Here is a 21706-nt window from a genome sequence, read left to right on the forward strand (position 1 = left end):
AGTTGAAATGGTTGCGATAGATGGCGCGCCTGTCCCCAAATGCTCAAATACTATATCAACTAGTGCTATAATGTAGTATATGCAAATTTCATTCGAAGAGAAAACACAATGAACCCGAACAATGCGAACAATTTAGTGAAAAATTAGTGCAAATGATAGGGATTTGGCCGAAAAAGTCTGGCTTCTTCAGCGACGCGGCATGCTCCGTTACCTAACATTGTTATTTATGTCAACTTTAACCGAGATAAAAAAAATACTAATTTGGCTTTAGTTTCATCTTACGTGGTGCACTTTTGTCGATGTGAAGTATGCTTAAGCTACTTAAAAAAATATTCACCATTGGAAATAGTGACTATTTGATTCGAGGACCGAGTCAAGTAAACATTTGGTTAATTATTCAAAAACTTCGACTGTTCGCAAGCCCCCTCCCCTCCCCTTTTTTTTTTTTTTGCAGACGCAGTGATACGCCATGTTAACTGCAAACTGTGTCGTGTGTGCATACTTTTGTAGGCATGGTGGGATCCAGTCGTTTCGCTTATTTTTCTGATGGGAGAACGAGCTTTGGCTTATCCGTTTAAGAATGGCAATAATGATGACAGCCTTGTTTCGTCCTACTTTCCATGCCGGTGAACTATGTTTCTGGCCCTAAGAAAATTAAATTGGAGTCACTCAAAGGTAGATAGCCTGCTAACACGCATGCATGAAAAAAATGCAGTGTTTAATATATTTCGCATTATTTGCCCCGATGAAAATTGCTTATTTGAAACATGCGGGAGAAGTGACAGTTGAAATTTATTTAGTCGTGCAATTGGCAGATAACCCAATATTCAAGGAAAACTTATAGGACTGTGCTGACAGAAATGTTTTGTCTCATTTTTATTTCTTTATTGGATGGCTGCAGACCCAGTAATTATCAGGGGCGTTCAGAAAGTTATCAGTACTATTAATTATCAGTACTATGAAATTAGAACAGGATTTCACAATGGGCACCAAAGGGAGCGCACGTCTCTCTTAGATTAGCCGAATATAAAAATTCTGTATGGTACTGCAGAACACCGTTACAGGGCTTAAAAAAAATTGACAGCGTTCATCGGGAAAGTTGGTTGAAGCACGAGCAGTGGTCCGGGCTTTCTGCAATTGAAGACACGCAATGCCAATGAACTTCAAGCCAAACTAGCGGTGGGGTGGTGCCCATTAAAATGCAGAAAGCTGATCACTGCTCGTGCTTAACCAACTTTCCCAATGGACGCTGCCACTTTTGTGTTTCTGCCCTAGCGGTGTTTCGCGGCGCTGTATAACAACCCGAGGTTATAACGTAGAACTGTAAATTTTGTAGGCATGAAATACTTTTAGCTCCCGTTTTCGGCGACCTTCAAGTGAACTTGAGCCAAAAGCCATAGCCGTTATCCGGGCACTCAAAGGAGAACATCCCAACACATTGCGAGAACAAAACGAAACCGACGGGAGAGTTCATTTGGCATCTTTCGGCAACACGGTCACTATAGCCGGACGCCTATACTAACGAAGAGCTTGGGACCTCCGAAATCATTCGTTATACAGGTCGAGCACCGCACAGCTCACGGTAAAACGGAGACATAATTATTTCTTTGTTATATACAAGTCATTTCGTTGTAGAGGTGGTCGTCGTAGGGGCGCTCGACTGCATATGGCTTTCAACCACATCACCGAGCTGACCGGTGCCCTCCGAGTTGTTCGTTCGAAAATTAAATTATATTCTGGGGTTTTTGCTTGCCGAAGCCACCATCTGATTACGAGTCACGCCGTATAGTGGAAGACTCCAGATTAATTTTGACTCCGGATGTTCTTTACCGTGCACCCAATGCGCCGTACACGATCGTTTTATTGCGATAATAATTACGCGGGTGCTTGAGGTGCGTTGGCGCCGCTGCCGTCGTCGTCGTGCTATCCCGCTATTGAGTGGCGCATGCGCAGCTCGCTCTCGGAGCGCTTCAGGGCCTCTACAGACGCGAAGTGCGCCTGGATGCAAAAAGTGAAGCGAAGTGAGTGCACAGTCAATGCTCTGCTCAATCGCCTCGGCAGCGGAGTGAGCGTTCTGCCATATATGGTTCTGCCGTCACCTGCTGCCATGCGCGTTGTGCGCACGCACACTATAAGCACACCAGAGTCCCTGCCGAGCTGCTGTGTGTATACGCTGGTCTGAGCGGAACGGACAGTAAAGAAGCCAACATTATCTAGTACTTCCCTGAGTGAGTTCCCAGATGGTTTCTCGTCGGTCTCATTTCGCGCACTGGCAGCGCTCCTCCTCACGTCAGCATTCTGAGACGCCTGGTAGCCGCCGGGGCACTGTTCCTTCTGCCCAGTATAGCAGTTGCCTTGCGGGCTGCGTCGCACCAGCATATCGCACCTGCGTATAATTAGAACACCGTCCGAGAATTCAAGCGCAACGCTACACCAGTTGTCAATGCTTCGCCTTTATGGCGAAACTGATACATTTCTGGCGTGAAACATATTTAAAGCCGGTCAAAAGGGCTTGCTAAAACCGCATGTAATGAAAACATGTTGTAGTATTATCACTTATATCTTTGCAACCGTACTATCGACGCGCTTTAATTTGGTGTAGTTGTGCAGAGGAAAGAAACCACTACTCGGTCATGCATGTATCGTACGCACAGATGGCGCAGTTGTCGCACCACGCGTGACGCAACCGGAGTTAAATTTAGCCTCGCGCTCTGCGTTCAGAGAGGCGTATGTCGGCAGGACGTTTGTCCATCCAAGTGTAAATAGTCGCGTTTGAGAGAGCTCACCTATGGCATAGTAAGTAAAATCCATCACACTATACTTCTCATCAGTAGTAAGGTCCACAAATATGGAATTTGTTGCAGAACATTTCACGCTTGCTCCGCTATGGGTCTCCTGCGTTCAATACACGTACGCTCCAGAAATGGCGTGGAGAGACTCTGGCGACAAGACGGAGAGATATCCGACCCCTTTGGCCGCGGCGGAATGTGTCCGTCTCAGCATGGAGCATTGTACGCACAACAAATTGAGGCAAGTGCAGGAACCCCAAACATTACGAGTGCGGCGGGATCGAGCGGCGCAAGGCATTCTCGGGCGCCTCCAGTAGAGGGCTTAATTCACTTCTTTACCCTAGTGCCCAAACACCCTCTCGAGAACAAACGAACCCACTGCGAATACGGAACGAGCACGACTACAAAATTAGATAGTAAGACTACAAATGCTATAGCTGCAACATAAGTTAGGGATGTAAGCTTTATATAATGCTTGAACGAATGTAACTTGTGTATCTGGTTACGTCATTTCTGCATCCTCTACTGCCCGTACATCCTCTGCAGCAAGCACAAGATGTTTCACCCAAGGGTGACGTAAAAGCTTGCCGTAAAAGGAAGCTCCCGTCGCACTTCCGCTCTTCCCGCGACCTCATTCTTATTGGCGCCGCTGTGCGCGCAACTCCGGATTGGATGCATAGCCACTTCAGCAGCTGGGGCGAGACCGACTGGGACTGCTTTTCGCGCCGTATATAACCAACCTTTATTTTGCGCAACCTATTTACTACGTCACAGAAGGGTTGCAACGCGAACCGCGCCTCTCAGTGCGTCGGGTATAATGAGCAAAATTGAACGAATAATTTGAAGCCACTTAATTCAGTTTACATTTTTGAAATGCAAATACGTGTAACTAGTCTTTTAGGAAGATTATCTTCACCTTTCCAATGTAAACGTGCGTCGCAAAGTTTATAATAACGGAGATGGTAATTAATGTAATTAGTTTCGTGAATGACTGAATTGCTTTGCTTTTTTTCTTGCAAATGATGTCAACCTGGGTGGTTGATTAATCTTTAGTGATGGAATTTCAGTAACCTTGTAGGAGTTTTTTTAAGTGTTCGAAATAAGAAAAAGAAAAAAGAAACACACACACGCACGCGCATTGTATACAAAGGTCTAAAATACTGAGATGGTGTGAGATTTGTGACATCGTCAGGATTTCGGTGCAAAAGTAACATGGCGAAATCTGGCCGCGTTTTCTCTTGTGGTAATCAATCTTGTTCAGCCAATGATGAGCAGTTCTTTTTTTTTTCTTTCCCGAAGTGTGCCATGCACCTACCGATGTTTCGCTTTTCTACAATTACCGTGAGCTGGGCGAGTCCGAATGTGTGTATCTTGTAACAAATGCGGGGAAAATAAAGAAAGGCAAACGAACACCAAAGCAATGTTTTCTGTTGTTCATGCTTTGATGTCCCCGTTTTCTTATTCTATTTTTCGTGCGGGTGTGTGTTTGTGTGCGTGTGTGGTGCGGGTGTTCATGTGCGTGCGCTTGCACGTGTGCGTGTGTTAAGTGCCCGTTTAAGAAACTCTGTTGTTTGCACATATTTCTAGACTTAAGAATAAGGTAATGAAGATTATATGTAACGAAGGGGTTTAGCAATGGCACACCGCAATGGAGTACGTGAAGGCAAATCAAGGACGCTTATATACAGCCGTCAAAGGCTATCCACCAATATCGACTGTAGTAAGTAAATCAGCAAGTCATTTGAAGCTGGATAGGCATCGCCATTCCTGGTCACTTGTTCCAAATAACATTCAATTGAGAAAAACGCACACCCACCCTTCCCCCTCCCCTCTCCCCCCCTCTGTATCTGCCAGTGACGCCTGTACAACCTCCTTGCGGAGGACATAAATATCCAGTCACACGTGCAGGATGTAGGCGTTTTCAAGCAGGCCGAAAGTACCGCCCGGTCGGATTTCCAGCTTTTCCAGGTTCACGTGTGCTTCACCGAGTGCGCATTGAGAAGAAAGAAGAACCCGGCTGCTAAGCGTGCCGCACGCACTGTGCGCTACCCCGACGCCGCCTGCGAGACCGTGCTGTTCTGAACCGTGAAGAGCGCACCTTTGGAAGCACCTTCGAAGCTCACTCGAGGTACGTTCAGTTGAACCGCCGGCCAGCCTTGTAGTCATCTCCTTTCCTCGCGATCTAGAGGACGCGGTGACGCCTGGACTATTGACTCTCCCCACGATCAATGAGGCTTCAACTTGGGCTAGACGGTACGCCATCGTTAGGTTTACTGCGCTAGAATTTCGCACAAATAAGGAACGACGAAAAGTACACTGTCCGAAGTACGCATATTCGTGCGTGTCTTTTTCAGATTTCCTTGTGTGAAATTCCAGGGCGCTAAACTGAACGATCTCCTCGAGAGACTGGAGCACTGTATCTAGAACCGCGCGCTCAGACGCCAGCTTGAGACTCGGAGACGTATCACCCAGAGTAGGGCGTATGCCCCTCCCTCATACCCTCCCCCCCCTACCTCACTCAACGCCCCTTGTCACAGAACTGCTAGCTGGCTTAGCGGTATCAAGTTTAGACCAGAGGCAAACTTCGATGGAGTTAGGTGCAGATAAGCAGGGCTCGATCTCGCAAAAAAAAAAAAAAAAATGTGCTTGCGCTAGAATTGTTCTCAAGAGTACATTACAACCAATCGTGTTGACGGATATATCGTCATCAAGGGGGGGGGGGGGGGGAGGATATAGAAGTACAGGAATCCTTGAGCAGCCTTTTTTTTTTTGCCACGGCTTATGATCTTGTTCCGGCAACGATTTATTTAGCCTTTGTTGCAAAGCTCCATTCCTTACAGCAGCCATTCATTCGTGGAAAGTTTGTTTGCAACCAGGCTCTAAAAATTTTGAAAGGCTATTCGTGTAATTTTTATTCACAATTAGTAGTTTTGTGTTTGAAACTGCTTCTTTGTCCATGAAAATATAATTTCTTTCTTTTTGTTTGACTAATCAGTACAGGCGTTGTATGAAATGATGCAGAAACAAATATTTTGGCTTTATATACGCGCACATGCACCTGCAGTTGCTTATTCGATATTCGATACGCACTATTCGTATTCGATTCGCACTGCAAAATTTGATATTCACCCACGTCTAAAAAATTGACATCAGCGTTGAACCAGGCAATAATCAGACATTATATGAGAAGCAGAACTTGGTCCTGCCGTAGGTGGTGCTTGATGGCTGCATATATAGTGTGTCACATCTGGGCAGGGGATAATGTTACGATTCTATTTGAATGCTATTTCTTTCCGAGCTTCGTCTGTGGTTAAAGCCGTGCTCCGCTCACATTATCACCAGTATCGGGCCGTTGTGAAGTGTGGGTGACGAAAATAGACGAATTGAGCGAAAAGTGTCCTTGCATCATACCGTCCCTGGTTTCTCTGCGTGTGCTGACGGCGATCCTTTAGACTGCGTGCATTCATCTGCCGACGTGTGGAGCGCGTTAAGGCATACTACACGAATTTCGTTAGCGAAACTTTTTGTTGTTGTTTCTTTTTGCTTCATCTGTGACCCGGTTTGTGCAAGAAATAGCTTTTCTGAAACCAGAATTTTAGTCTAATTTCATTTCCTTAAATATGGGAGCCCTAAGGAAATGAAACGGAAATTCTGACTTCAATTGTTCTCTGTTAAATAAAGGGCGCAAACGCAGAAAAGTTAACCTATAACCACGTGCGATCAGTTCGGAAGGTGACTAGGCACTTTTTAAAAAACTATAATGGGCTGAACACGACAACGATATACGGTTGGAACCGATATGCGATGGTAAGTGCATCGTTAAATGTCCTTGGTTACGACATATGTACTAATTCAATTTTTTTTTTTCAAAACTGACTGATCGTTATAACCGATGTGTCGTTGTATGCGGTATTATATGTGGATTACATTCTAAATTAATATACATTAACTACATGCCATCTTAAGCATCCTTCCTATCCGATATTCGGCATAGAGTCGCAAAATCTGAGCACTTAGCGCGCTGTCGAGTTTCCTGCGTGCCGTCGCACATAAGGCACCCCATTTTCAACGCGCTACGGCGAAATTGAAACGCTCTTGGAGGACATGATTTCGTGGCACTCGGTGCGTCACGCGACTTAGCTAGATGTGCGAAAGGCCCTGCATAATCCTGGTCGCTTGCATAGGTATAGCTTTAGAATTCGTGCACAACATTTGTGAAGAGTAAACGAGATGACTCGAAGTCGTTGTGTTGCGTAGTTCTGGCGTCGTCATATCGCGCCCCTCGAGCTCCTGGTGCAAAAATAAAAAATAAAATTTAAAAAGATCTCTAAGGCGGTGTTGACGCGTTCCTCTTCGCACCTGTCGAGCAATGCGGATGACAACGATGCCACTTTATAGACGAGTGATCGTTTCTTTTTCTCAAGATGACTTCTTGGGCAAGTTAAGGAAGAAAACCGAAACCGAAACAGCACTGGTAAAAGAAACACATAACAATTTCAAGGGCGCCTATTTGTACGTGTGTCTGTTTCTTTTTTCTTTCTTTATTTTACGTGGTTGCCTTAGTTCATACTTATTTATCAGGGCCCGTATTCCCAAAAAGTGCTCACGCCAGAATTTTTCCTTAAGAGAGGATTACTATAGCGAAGGCGGCCGGTCAATGACACAGAGCACTTACGAACGAAAAGCTCCGCGTATTCGGCCCCAGGTTTTTTTTTTTTTCGAATAATTTCCTCCGTCAAGGTAGGTAACGTTTCCGAGTCGCCACTGTTGCTCCACCGGCGGAGCAAATCCCACGCGCCAGGCGTTCCGCACGCAGTCCCCGCGAGCACTGCTTTGTTATTCCGCAGCGGCCATCGACCATGTCTTCGTTGCCGACGGCGAAATTCGCGGCCGACGTGGGCCAGTCCTCGAGCAGCCTGTCGACGCAGGGCCACTACCAGGACGTGTGCGTGCCTCCGGCCGACGTGGCGCCACCGCCGGAGCCCGCGCGCAAGATATCGCTCACCCAGCTGCCCTACATCAAGCACGCGCGCGAACGGGACGAGCGCTGCGGCTGGTGCTGGTTCCGGCCGGATTTCCTGCTCAAGCTTCGGCACCCCCGGTACTCGCTGCCGCTCACTTGGCACCATGGCCGCTTGAGTACCTTAAGCCGATGCACCGTTGAGAATACCAGTGCGCTGCAGGGGCGCGGTATACTATATGAAGTATTACGGTATGCGCCTTCGGCTCGCAAAGGCCGATGAACCCTCTCGTATCGTGCAGCGGTGTACTGTACATATGTATGTATGTAATATATATATATTGCTAGTGTCCAACAAAAATCGTGGTGCAGCAGAAACTGAGCTGCGAATACGCGAAAAAAATTGCCGCGCGACTGGGCGCTCGAGGCATCCTGGCGTTCATTCGCGGGCTTCTCTCATGCTTGGAAAAATAAACGCGCGTTCGTGTACCACATATTGAGCAACAGAAAGCTGTGTCGGGAGTTTTTCGTGTTGGGCTAAAGTATTCTCGCAAACACTTCTAACGTAATTATAATATTTGAGAAGTTGATTGCTTAACTAAGGCTTACTATGTAATTCGGTGCAAGGCAAAAATAATCTCAATATCTCCAAGCGACGGCAAACGTCATCACTGTGGTTCGTCCAGCTATGTGGCATTTGCATATTTTTAATGTTTGGCTCAAGTTACGTGGGTACACCCATTATGAATGACCATCGCTTCTTATATATATATATATATATATATATATATATATATATATATATATATATATATATATATATATATATACAGAGAGAGAGAGAGAGAGAGAGAGAGGGAGCCTCCAGAGAGTGCCGTCACCCTCGCAGGTACGTGCTGCTGGCCCTGTGCTGCATGGTGTTCCTGCAGGGATTCGTGGCGAACGGTCTGGTGTACATGGTGCTGCCCACCCTGGAGCGGCGCTTCGAGCTCAAGAGCCTCGAGGCCGGCACCATCGTGGCCATGTACCACCTGGCTTCGTGCATCTCGGCACCGCTCGTCACGCTGGTCGCGGCGCGGCGCAGCAAGCCGTTGTACCTGGCCATGTCGGCCGTCGTCATCGGCATCGGCACCATGGTCATCGTTCTGCCCCACTTTATGGCGCCCCACTACATGTACGGGAAACGGTTCCTTAAAACCTTGTTTTTGTGTCCGCATTTGGCATGGGCATCCATGGACCGCATATGCTGTTTACACCTCCTGCGGTACCATGACTGTGGGCCTGTCGAGCGGCCGTCCCACTGTCTTGGACGACGGCTGGATGAAAGCTTTGGGCATACGTTGCGGCGGGGTGGAGCGCATGCTTACTTCTGCGATACTTGCCTAATGGCGTAAAAGCATAGGCGCCAACATATTCTTCATAGATGTATGACGACTGTATGTTATAGGACACTTATAAATCGCACAAAAAAATGTAACTCGTTGTGTGTGTACAGAGCATCTCAAGGTTTCGCCATGGGAGCTTCTCTTCCCGCCTATATGACTTCTACGTTCTCCTTTATGGCCGCATATTCCTAAACCGGCAGGCGCCTTCGTTTAGGCTATGCCGTTTCAGTAAGCGGAATAGGCAGCGTAGCGTTCTCAGACCGAACGGCGAAGACGAAGCCGGGCAGATTTAATGCGTGAAACTTTCACCGCAGGGAAGAGAAGCATGAGCGCTTGAGCCTGTGCCCGAGCAAAGGCATAGAGAGCTCGCTGTGCGGCACACCAGCCGGCGACCTGCGCCGCTTCCGGTTCATCTTCTGGGTGGGGCACTTCATCGTGGGTGCCGGCTCGTCGCCCATGTACACGCTGGCGCTGATTTACCTCGACGAGAACGTGCCTACCACCCTGTCCACCAAGTACATAGGTGGGCTTTCCGCTTAGCCGTTCCCGCTTCGCCGTCGCTAGCTGTAAAGCGTCAACGCGCAGCGATGGAGTACACGAGCAAAGCCTACCGGCCATAAATAAGATGAAAGGTTTTTTCAAAAGGCTAGTCGATTCTTGATCGTGGATATGAAGTTGCACTGCATGCAGTTATAACAAGACACAGACGGTGAAAAACAATTGCACCCTGTGTGTGATCGTGACTCTTTTGTTTCTTATAACTGTAGCAGTGCAAGTTCGTGTCTGTGATCTACTAATGGCGACGTCAGTGAAACGCGTTTACCAACACTAGAGCACGTTTAATTAACTAGGGATGGCGAAAAATGCTCGGTGGACGAGGAGAACGAAGCGCTGAGCGAGTGGTCACTTACCTGCGACTGAGTTCCCTGGCCGAGTATCTGCAGGGGCTGTCATCAAATGCTCACAAAATTGTAGTTAACTATTGCTGCTGCGGCTTCCCAGAGCTGCCAGTCAGTTTATGGCGGACAACTTGTCCCTTTACCAACTTTAGCCAACTTAAGTGTGTCTTGTGAGAGAGCCTTATGGCGTGAAGAAAATATAGGGAGATCGCAAAATGGCATGCATAGACGTTGAACGATGCTTTACTGCCGGACATAATAAACTGTGCGCCGAATTTAAGTAAGAGCTATTGGTTTCGAGATGTCCTCGTCATTGAACGCAATATACTTAGTGACAGATCAGGGCATTAAAGTATGAGTTTTCACCTCAGCCGCGCTTACGCTTGATGGTTTAGCAAGCGACTCAAGAACATTTAACTGCGTCGATACGGGATGTGTTGTCTTTCCGACACACAGAAGGAAAAGACAGCTATACAACAAGGTTCTCTTCTTTCGAACTCCGCAGCGACTTACCAGGCGACGTCCCTCCTCGGAACGGCCTCCGGCTTTGTACTATCGGGATACATGCTCAACATCTACACCGAGGTCTCGTACGACCCTTCGAGGTACGAAACTGCACGCCTTCGCAAACCCTTAGACAAAGCTATTCGGGCCAGGCTGTAACAAACACGTCTACGTTTTTCCGTACTTCACACTTTCGTTGCATTTTCGCTCTAATTTTGCCGACATCAATATTAGCCTGCTCATTCACGATTCGTCAGATCACGCCGCTTATACATACTATGAAGTGTACAACGCGCACGGAAACAGGTCGCAACACCACTACGGCTTTGCAGTCAAGTTCCGAGAGTGCTCGGAGCGCTGTAAGATTTTTTTTCGTCAAGGAGTCGACTCCACTCTTCTCGTAATGTTGCTAAGAAAATCATCGCGCATGCGATGTAGCATGTAAGCAGCTTTCACGGTGTTCGATGGCTTATCCGTAATTCCGAGCTCGCAAGTCGCCGCATTGCTTCTGTTCCTCTCCTCGCTTGTCCAGGCTGGGCCTGACGCCTCAGAGCAACGTCTGGATCGGCGCATGGTGGCTCGGTTACCTGATTGGCTCCATTTCGTCCATCATCGTGGCTTTTCCCACAAGCCTCCTGCCCAAGGAACTGCCAAGTGAGGCCAATATATGTTACGCAAGTCGTAGAAGTTAGTAGAAATTGTAGCACGAGTTAGCAGAAACGTAAAACTGAACGACTGTGCGAAGTCGTCCACAGAATTTTATGAGATTTAGTTGTCGAAAAAGGCTGCGATTATCTGCTATAGCCAGGACATGCGACATGGTATCGAGCTCCGAACACGCGCCTGCGACCACCGTAGTGCGCTTCTCATTTTCAAATGTGGTCCGGCTTCTCAGGTGGCAGGAGGCCTGTAACCCCAGAGACGCGACGACACGTTGGTACAGGCCGACAGCACTTCATTCAATGAGCATCGTCGTCAAATAAGCGAAGAAACTAATCGTGTTCATGCATTTTGTCACTGTGTGCTTTGTAATAGAAACATCGGCTCACAAGCGTGGCGTCAGTGTTTCGAACGCACGTATAGGAAGCATTGCTGACCGCTAAAAAAATCTCTTCGCCTCCCGCGTATACGTTATATTTCTGAAGGAAACGGCGGTAATCACCATATGCGCATCAACACCGCGACCCGCGCTGATGACTGGAGCTTGGTTTAGACGTGATTTGTGAAAATACTCTCCAAACGCAACATCGGCAGCACATGAAAGGTGAAAGCGGGCTTTTATTTTTGCATCATGATAATAACCTTGAGCCCATTACGTAGTGATGATTTTGAGTTGCTTCATGGACACCGACTACTGCCAATTATTAACCTCGTCAAATAAAATATTTTTATCGCCTTGTTCAAGCCAATTAACGACCACCTTCCTTTAAACATCTGCTGGAAGTCACTTCTCGTTAACACAAATCTTAGATTCCCTGTTGATGACAACTTCCGTTTACCGATGATACAAACTAACTACGGAAAACACACTGCACACTTTTCAGCATTATCATTTTGGAATAACCTCCCGTTAGATGTTAGGTTTTCTCCACCGTCACGTTTTTGAAACAACTCTTCCTTTCTGTTAGGTAGCTAACTTGTGATATCTAGTGCATTCTATTCTACTTGTTTTTGCCATATTCATGCTTAAGAGGGTAGCCATTATTTTATGCATTTGTAGGAGTTGCCTAATCACTGACGTATTTCATATTTAGTTTGAAGTGTTCTTGTTGCTATGTTTTGGAATCTACACGCACTTCCAATGCTGATGTCTATACTGTAAGCTTGTACTTATTTCTTCGGTGCTTTTATATGCACCGCACCTTTATTTTACGTACAGGAGGTCTCCATCCAGCCTTACACTTTGGCATCTCCTCCTGCGTATTCCATTATGAAAGTGTGCCATTGACTAACCTGAATAAACAAACTGAGAAGCTCAGCCATAATTCGTCTATTCTTCCATTTGGCCATATAAAGAAAAATCTATATGCGACCGAAACCACTACGCAGCGGTTACTTAAGGATGTTTACTCGGTGTCGAGGTCACGTGGTTATATTCGCGCAGCTTCGTTGCAAATCTCTGAGAACAACCTTTGAGAAGCTAGATTAAGAAGGATGCATTTCAATTAATGCAGCTCACTTGCGTGACAGATTGTAACGCAAGGGCTTCAGAAATGCGGAACCACGGGACGAATTCGTCCGTTTGAGCTACTGCGCCCCGCTTGTGTCGTCCTTTTGAATTCCTGCACTTACTGCGCCACAACTACGTCGTCTTAAGCCCATGGCGACCGTGCCGATTTCGCGAGCAGGTTATGCAGCGTCCGGCACAAAGCTAATAATGCGCTATTATGCGAATACTGACCAGGAAAACGTAGCTAGAGCGCAAGCATAATGTCAAGTTGTTGTGGCGATAGAGAATTACACACTATACCAAAAGTGTAATTTGCGAATTTTCCTTTTTATTGGGCGAACATGTGCCCAGAGACACACGTAAAGCTCAAATCGCAACGATAGCGGCGAGAACAGTCGTCAGTCATCGAATATAACTCACGGATCAAGTACGTACTTCCGCTATTTATGCATGTATCACTGTACATTCCAGTGTCTCGCGCTGCCTGGCATACATTGCTGGCGCTCGCATACATTCTGAAATGTACGACACTATTCGCGTCGCGCGCCCAGTATTATTACAAAAGACTCTTTCGCTATAGAGTCGGCGACATTTACTAAGTTTCGAATACAATTGGCACCTAATAACACTTGCAAAAGCAAAGCAACGTGCGCGTGACAATATTTAAAAACAACCTTTATGACGGTCCTTTCTTCTTTTCAACTTAAATTTTTGTGCCTTTTCCTGCCCCGGCTCACGGCTGTCGTAATAGCCATTCCGTACTTTTTTTTGTGTGTGTGCTTTGTCAGGTCAGATATGGGCGAAATTGGAGAAGAAATGCGGTGCCGCCGGTAAGAAAGGCAAGAAGCCCAAGGAATCTTTTGGTGGCTTCAAGGACATCCCCGCCCACGTCAATGCCTTGCTTCACAACGCAACGTACATGTTTCTGTGCCTGGCTGGCACAGCAGAGAGTAAGTTCAAAGCCTCGCTGTGTACTGGATCTGAAGATATAGTATGGCAGCATCAGTTTCAAGCGGACGTCATTTTCGCCATTAGACACCTTGCGGCGCGACTTTTTGATCCAATCTCTGACTAGGTGGCTTTTAAGTTGTTGCTGTCTAGGAAGCACTAAATTGAGTGCGTAGAATTTGGGTTCACGTTTCAAAGATTGACGTGGCCTCCAATACTGCGCCCTGACTTGTCAAATAAGAATCACCAGCGAGAAATCAGTCTGTTCTTGAACAGACTTCATTAGCCGTGTCAGTCTCTAATTCGTCTTTCACTGTATCGTCACTTGCTCGCTTTAGTCTTGGCGACGTACTGGGGTCTTGTGCCGCTTGTGAGACTTTGCATTTTTTCCGTCGGCAGTGGCTGAGTTCACAGGCTCCCAATACGTGACCTGTAAATTTGTAAATTTCAAGTCACTGCTAATTGCGATACCTCGTTATTCTTTTCTTTTTCTGTAATACTAAGGTCTGTATTGAGTTTCGCGCAATGCCGCGACAAGGTACGACCTCCTTGATTTACACGGCTGTCACATCAGAGGTCCTCGTCTCGTTGTCAAAAAAATCCCTGGTGCCTTTCAAAATGATGGCTTAAAAATACACCGAAACCATATTGGCACTTTTGCTATTTTAGCCAGCCTGCGTGTTCATAAAAAAAAAAAAAGCGGCATTTATTTACGTTGCTTTTTCTGGAGTACTGTGCTGTTCATTTCTAGAAGGCCGGTCTGCAGAAAGCCTCCTTTAGTGGCATACGTGACTGCGAGTGATTGCGAGATGAATGTGCGAGGCCGAATGTTTTCTATGTATCATATATGTGTGCGTTGAACTACGTGCTTTCACAAAACAGTCACCCGCTGCGTCGTTTGAAATAGTAGTCGCAATGTCCTTCTTCTGATCGCTTCAGGCACTGTGTACGCAATTGTGAAGTCCAAGGAGGGTACTAAATCTAAGAGTACTCATTAAAGTAATGGTACTTAAAACGTACGTGTCGCGTGCATGTTGAAGCACTTTGGTTGAACGTGTGCTGTAAACTTGAATAATACATGTAAAATTCTCTAGTAAAACGAACTTGAAGGTAGAGGGACAGATGTTTGCTCTCGGTGTTGGAAAAGTGCTTTCCAAGTGGGCTAGACATGAACGAGTTGATGTTCTGATATCTGGAGTGCCTACTGAGTGCTCTCACATGGAGTCCAGATTCTGTAAACTTAATCAAACTCACTGACGAATTGAAAACTCTTAAGCCTTTTGCTGCTGTACCCTTTGAATGATCTTAAGGATGCAAGAAATGTGGTGAAACTAAATTCTTATGGAAAAGCAATTGTTATTGTTCTCCATTTCAGCCTGAAATGGAGAACAATATTTTTCGACAGAACCACTCTCTTCAAGACGACATAAGCATCTGTTCGAGGTCTTGATAGCAATAGACTGCCTTCCAGAATGCACGTTTCAATCGTATCCTAACAGCTTGCTCACTGTCAGCAGATATTGCATGTTCTTTGCCAAAAGTCATTCTTATAAATGGCAAGCAGCTAGCTTATTTTTTTTCTCCTCTGCTTTTCAGCCATGATAATGACCGGCCTGGCGACCTTCATGACGAAGCTCTTCGAGTCCCAGCTCGGCATAAGCTCCTCCAGCATAGCTCCGATACTGGGTACGTAAGCATCTAGCTCTATAGATACAACGCCGCTAATTCCTTCCCCCCTTGTACTTTAACTCGCGAATGTAACGTAACCAATGCCTGCAACAAATAAATTTCCATGCATATCTATGTATAATAATTCCCGCTTACCAAACTTGACCGTCGCACCTAATGCTCTTTTGTGCACGTTTTTCGAAGAAACCGCTGAAGAAGGGTCTGTATCCGACCTAGTTGGTATAGCATCATTTTCCTTGAGGCAGGTCAAGCGTACAAAGACACTGACGGCGGAAAGACGACAAACAGTTGGAAGTAGAGCCTTGTTTGTCTTCTTTTCGCCGTCCGTGTCTTTGTGCTCTTGACCTACCTTAAGGAAAATGATGCCGCTGAAGAAACACTCGTTTGTTACCGATCTCGCAACTAGGGCTGCTCGAAACTGGATTTGCGCCGCACACGGTCTCTGGCAGTGGTGGCGTCTGTGCACGTGCGTACTTTGGAGGCCACAGCAGGCAGTGTTGTATACCAGAGGACGACGACGGTGCTTGCATCACGGAGAGGCTGTTCTTTAGAAGATGGAGGAATCCGCCGTGAGAAGCTGCTTGTGTCGCAGTGAATTAGAGTCAGAAGAGTCGCCGAAGTCTGCTAATTATTAACACGAATAGCATTCCTGGCAGTGCCAGACCAGTTTTCTTTCCGGCTACCTTGCTATCCCATCAAAAATGTGGGCACATACTGAAGGTATTTCAGTCTTAAATGTGAGCGGTTCACGTGGGTATGTGCCACTGAGTGTGTTCCACTCTTCGATGAACTTCTGCGACGCTAGTTTGGGTTACTGCGTATGTACCACTGGGTATACGCGGACTCAACGGCGGCGCCGACCGAAGGTACAGCGTGTCCGGGGGGAAACGCGAGAGAGGATCCCGGCTGCAGTTGACGCCTGAACATGACGCGTTTCGGCTATTCGCATACTTGTATAGCCATCGTAGATGAGTTCTGCCCGAACTTCGTTTTTCTTTCTTTCTTGTGCTCAAGCGGTGGCTCGTATTGCGACGTTTACCAGCATGACTCTAACACTGCGCTCGTAGAATACGTTACTCGGTCTTTCGCAGCCCCGTAAAAGCCGTGTTGCGGAAGTTACGTACTGTACTACGTGTTCTCTATGGAAAAGTTAATATTACGTGCTGTACGCGAGGCTGCTGATGTGCCTGTGCGTTGCCGCAGGCAGCGTGGCAGTTCCGGGTGCGTGTGGCGGCATCCTTCTGGGCGGCTACTGCGTGCACAAGCTGAACCTGGACATAGACGGCATCGTGCGCATGTGCCTCATGTGCTCCGTGGTGCCCTGGCTGAGCAGCTTCGTGCTGCTCTACAGCTGCCCAGCCCCGACCTTCTTCGGCATGAACCACACGTCGAGCCGTTTCTACGTGTCCAACGTGTCCAACCAGTTCGACCAGCTCTGCAACGCCAACTGCAACTGCCCCATCGAGAACTACGACCCGGTGTGCGGCAAGGACTTGCTCACCTACTACTCGCCCTGCTTTGCCGGCTGCAAGCGCGACTACATCTACGAAAACGTCAAGGTGCATACAGCTGGAGACGACTACGCAGCCAGCCATTCGCTCATTGGATCGGTTCAACATGGTGTTTGTTTAACATACTGAGCATTAGCAGGTCGATACTGAATCTGGAGGAAAAGGCTCGCCTTTTGTTCCACTTTTGTTTCTCTTTTTTTCCTTAGGAATATGAACCTTATGAAGGAATATGCTTATAGGAATGCGCCTATGTGAAGACTCATGCATTCAGTCAACAGTTCAGAAAAAAAAGAAAAAATATTTTCTGCATTGCCTTCGTTGGTTTGGTTATCTATTGACTTAAGCGTGTTCTGGGCGTACTTTATAGAATTGGTTTTTTTTTTTTTTGCAGAAAGCTGCATGGTGGTTGTGGTGGGCTGCCTTGTCCGTGTATAGTAGACTATATATACCTCTGTGCTTTCGCAGGTGTACACGGACTGCCAGTGCATCTCGCACCCAGGCGTGGAGACGATGGTGCAGTGGGGGCTGCCGCAGAAGGTGCAGGCGGACCGGAAGAAGTGCGTGCGCGAGTGCAACGCCCTGTTCGTCTACATGAGCGGCATATTCCTCTACATTTTCTTCACCTTCCTGCTCTACACGCCGGGCGTGTCGGCTACGATACGGTGAGCGATCCGGCACAAGCGCCGGTCCTCTGAGGCTGACGTCGTCTCCTCGCTTTCTTGCAGGTGCGTCGAGGAACACTTGAAGGCCCTCTCACTGGGGTTTCAATGGATGATGGTAACTTTATTAGGTGAGAGAGCAGCTTCCCAAAGAACACCTGGCCGTTGCGCAGTAGGCTCTAGACAGCATGCTCAGCGTTCGTCAAATGCTTGACGGTGACGCGTTTGCGCATGGATACGCGTGACGCGAACGCAATACATCACCACCTGGGAGAAACTATCCCACCAAAAACGTGGCTTTTAAGCACCTGAAAGCAGTGCTATGGCTCCGATAATTCACAAGCCCATGTATGTGGGTTTCCGATCGCGTGCTATTATGCACAGGGACAAACTTTAAACTGCACGGAAACACACCACACAGATCGCGCTGTGTGGTGTGGGTTCCCGCCCAGTTTCAGAGATGTCGCTCTGCATTACAGCGCGTAATCGAAAGCAATGTGTAACTAACTGGCCCCCGATTCCAGCCCTACATGTAGGGGTGGACGCGCTCGAATCTTGGAGGTCTGCCACAGGCACTACAACTATCTTACTCAAATTGGACACGTGGACTGTTCTATGGCAGAAGGAGAACCATGAACACGCTGTCGTTTCGAGACAGCTTTCTTTAATAGGTCTCTCCCTGGTTGCAAACAAGCAGTTTGGTCACACTGCAAGCGCCCAGCCCATCTGCCACGCCGGTGGAGCGTTCGCTGGTTAGGAAAAGACGTCCAACAGGCCGGAATTATCTAAATATAGGAGCGGTGCTTGTATCTAAACTGCTGCAATCGCGAATTCTAGTATTGAAATTTTCTGCACAAACAGTGGCTTGAAAGCATGGAATTGTCTATAGAGCGGACCGAACGCGTTTTATTGATGCAACAACGTAGTGATTTTGCCAAATGCGTGGTTCCTTAAAAAATTATGGGGTTTTACGTGCCAAAACCACTTACTGATTATGAGGCACGCCGTAGTGGAGGACTCCGGAAATTTCGACCACCTGGGGTTCTTTAACGTGCTCCTAAAGTACACGGGTGTTTTCGCATTTCGCCCCCATCGAAATGCGGCCGCCGTGGCCGGGATTTGATCCCGCGACCTTGTGCTCAGCAGCCTAGCACCGTAGCCACTGAGCAACCATGGCGTGTCCGTGGTTCCTTTAAGTCGGCACATAGTGACTTCGCAAGAATTCCTCGTTGATTGTTGGTACCAGCAACGACACCCGCGCAGAGAGCCATGACGTTCAACTGCTAAGCACGACGTCGCGGGGTCAAATCTCTGCCATGCTGGCCGCATTTCGACGGTGGCGAAATGCTAAAACGACCGTGTACCGTGCATTGGGTGCTGCATGCGTATGGTGCGGCTGAGCGCGGCTACATGGGTACATAGTCTAGGTGCACCGAGGGCTGATCGCTTCGTGTGCATTGTGTTCTGGCCACTTCGCGTTGAAGCGAAAACCTGCATGAAGAACGATTCGCTGGCTGATGCTGCTGCTGCTGCCGCTCTTCCTTTTGACAGCGTTTTGACAGCGAGTGTTCGCGGTCATCGAGTTAAACGTCCACCTGTGCGCGTGTGGCACCATGCTTGTTAATTTAGTTAGTAAGCGAATGTTTACTAGTTTACATGGCCAATAAATCTACTATCCTTACTTCGTATAACTGTCTAATAATTTGATATCGCAATCGATGCTTCGCCTTTCGGATGATCCTGCGACACTTTTTTTTTTACCTGCAACGATAATGTGAAAGCCCCAGAAACGAAAACGAGCGCCAAAGTTTCCCAACTTGCGATATCATGTTCTATTTATTTAACTATATCTTTTCTATGGCACGGCGCGTTAAAATACCTCGGCAGAATTTCTCCTTTTGTGTTTTCTTTCAGAGTTACTTTTCGTGGCGCTTGCCAACTAGATAACGTTGAACTTTCATTCTTTAGTTGTTCTGAATAAGCTATTTACGAGGCATCTTCTGAAGTTCCCGAACGGCGAAGATGGTTGCTTTCTGATTTCTCACATTAATCATTGCACGTATTTTAAAGCGGCGAGCTGTCCGCTGCATTTATGTGGTTAGTTTGGACCCGTTTGCCAACTCTTATTGGTCATCGAGGTTAACAGGGGTGTTGATCTCACGCTTTTCGTGACGTGGCTGACAGTACTGGCCGACCTGACGCCCACTGAATAGGCCCTAAAGGGCCCTATGAAGCCAATGTTAATCACACGGCGGCGCTCGTATAGACGAGACTCCGCTTTGGGGCAGAAATACCAATAGGTATTTACTACATAAGGCTGGTCAGGGACACCATTTACAATGGGAGACGTGAGTCGGTCACGTATAAAATGCTTCATTATCAAATTACTTTTAAAGAGGAGCAAATGTGTAGGAGAGACTGAAACAATGTGTGCAAAGACGAACAAATTAGTCAATGCAATTGATTGAACGGCGTTTCCTGTCTCAAAACATTTCAATAGCTTTCTACGCTCTATGTGCGCTCCATATACGGTTTGCTTTTATCAGTGTATAGACATCGTGTAATTGTGAGATAACTTGACCATAACGTTATATGTGATTCGTGTGTACCTCTGCTTACAAAAAAAAAAGGGAGAGGCTTAGGATAGGATAGGGATAACGTTAATAAAGTGCCGGCAAACGACGGTTTAACGCGTCGTGACGCTGGCCAAGCGTCGACCCGGGGTTATACCCTACTCTGCACTACCCGAGTTGGGTCCGTTTGTAGTGGGTCATGAGGCTTGTGCCTTTCGAGCGCACCCCGGGTCTGCTGGACGGCCCATAGTTGTGTGTCCTTGTCTGCAGACTGCAGTGCACCTTGAAGTTCGGGCGGGTAAGTCCTGGGAGGTAGCTGCCATCGGGAACTTGGCACAGTCCCATATGAATTGTCATTGGTCCATAGTGTCCTGTTGTTTCGCCATGTTCAATGGGCAATCATTTTTCTTTCCTTATCTTTGAGGAGGGAGGGACCCAATAGGAAAAGTGGAAGCAGGGGCTTGTATTTCGTCTCACCAAAGCCCGTGCACTGAAGCGAAAGGTGCAGGTCATGCCAGGAACGAAAATCGGCTGTGTTCCGTCTTCGGAAAGGAACATGCGCTTGCCCATTAGGCTCCGGTACTCCATCCGTTAGCATGACCTTTATCGTTATTATCTGTTCAACTGATTTAGCGCGAAGCAGGATTAGCGGAGCGCAATGGGCGACCTGTTTTGTATCTTCTTCCCTACTGTCTGGAGTGACCCGTGCAGATTTCGCGCTACATTGCGCGGTAATTAATGAGACGGCGATGTCTTCCTTTTTGCCCTCCCACTACACTTGTGTATTTGTGTACACTTGTGTATTTGTGCACTACACTTGTGCATTTGAGTGCGAAATTGCACTGCGCAGGCGCCATCCCCGCAGCGGCCCTGTTCGGCTTCGTGATCGACAACAGCTGCGTCCTGTGGAACACGGTGTGCGAGCAGTTGGGCGCCTGCGCCGTGCACGACAACGAGGTGATGTCGCGCAACCTGTTCACGGCCGTGATCGTCCTCAAGACGCTCTCTATGCTGTTCTTCGTCAACGCGCTCATCTTCCTGCGCGGCTCCGGCACCGAGCGGGGCAGCCACGACGGCACGCCCGAGTGCGAGTCCAGCTCCAACGCGAGCGCGCCGGTCATGCAGTCGGCGCACAAGCTGGCCCGCCTGATCCAGGGGCGGGCCTCATCTGGGTCCCTCTACTGACACCGCTGACAACGGGTCCCTCTACTGACAACGCACGCCGCTCCAGCGGCGCCGGCGTGCGTTTTTTGCCTGTGCCGTTGGGCGCGTGCGCACTCGTTGCGTGTGCGTCTTTCGTCAATGACTCATTTCGTTTTTTTTTTTTTTATAGTGCCGTTGTGTACGTTTTCATAAATCCGACGTAGTTTGAAGAAGCTTTGTACGCACGGTGCGGGTCACCAGATTGGTGCGTATACGATTACATGCTTGACATTAATGATTTCGTGCTGACTTGGCTTATTTTCTCACATGTTTTATACAGCGCAACTGTTGAGTGGGTACCCACGACTTTTCTTGCGCGGCGGCCTGCGTGGTGTGAATCGGAGACCCCGACACAGCCTGCGCAAGTGTCCTGAGCTTGCTTTCACACGTAATTACTGAAGAGTTGTAGAATAAAA

The 21706-nt window shown here is 47.7% G+C and overlaps 1 protein-coding gene across 1 annotated transcript; it reads left to right on the forward strand.

Annotated features, from left to right (window-relative positions):
• Positions 1 to 7648: 7648 nt before the first annotated feature.
• On the forward strand, positions 7649 to 21272 carry LOC126536776 (solute carrier organic anion transporter family member 4A1-like). Its single transcript, XM_050183780.3, has 11 exons — positions 7649 to 7890; positions 8639 to 8923; positions 9449 to 9657; positions 10539 to 10638; positions 11070 to 11191; positions 13496 to 13657; positions 15252 to 15341; positions 16548 to 16903; positions 17321 to 17517; positions 17581 to 17645; positions 20938 to 21272. Exons 1-11 carry the CDS (start codon positions 7649 to 7651, stop codon positions 21270 to 21272), a joined length of 2163 nt encoding a protein of 720 aa, XP_050039737.3.
• The last annotated feature ends 434 nt before the right edge of the window (positions 21273 to 21706 follow it).

Source organism: Dermacentor andersoni, chromosome 4, assembly GCF_023375885.2.
Source record: "Dermacentor andersoni chromosome 4, qqDerAnde1_hic_scaffold, whole genome shotgun sequence".
NCBI lineage: Eukaryota > Metazoa > Arthropoda > Arachnida > Ixodida > Ixodidae > Dermacentor > Dermacentor andersoni.

Bases quoted from the DNA above. Each gene is read 5' to 3' on its own strand.
- LOC126536776 (XM_050183780.3), top strand. From the start codon at position 7,649: ATGTCTTCGTTGCCGACGGCGAAATTCGCGGCCGACGTGGGCCAGTCC. The intron at 16,904-17,320 runs GTGCATACAGCT...GTGCTTTCGCAG, and splicing joins ACATCTACGAAAACGTCAAG to GTGTACACGGACTGCCAGTG. The intron at 17,518-17,580 runs GTGAGCGATCCG...GCTTTCTTGCAG, and splicing joins GGCGTGTCGGCTACGATACG to GTGCGTCGAGGAACACTTGA.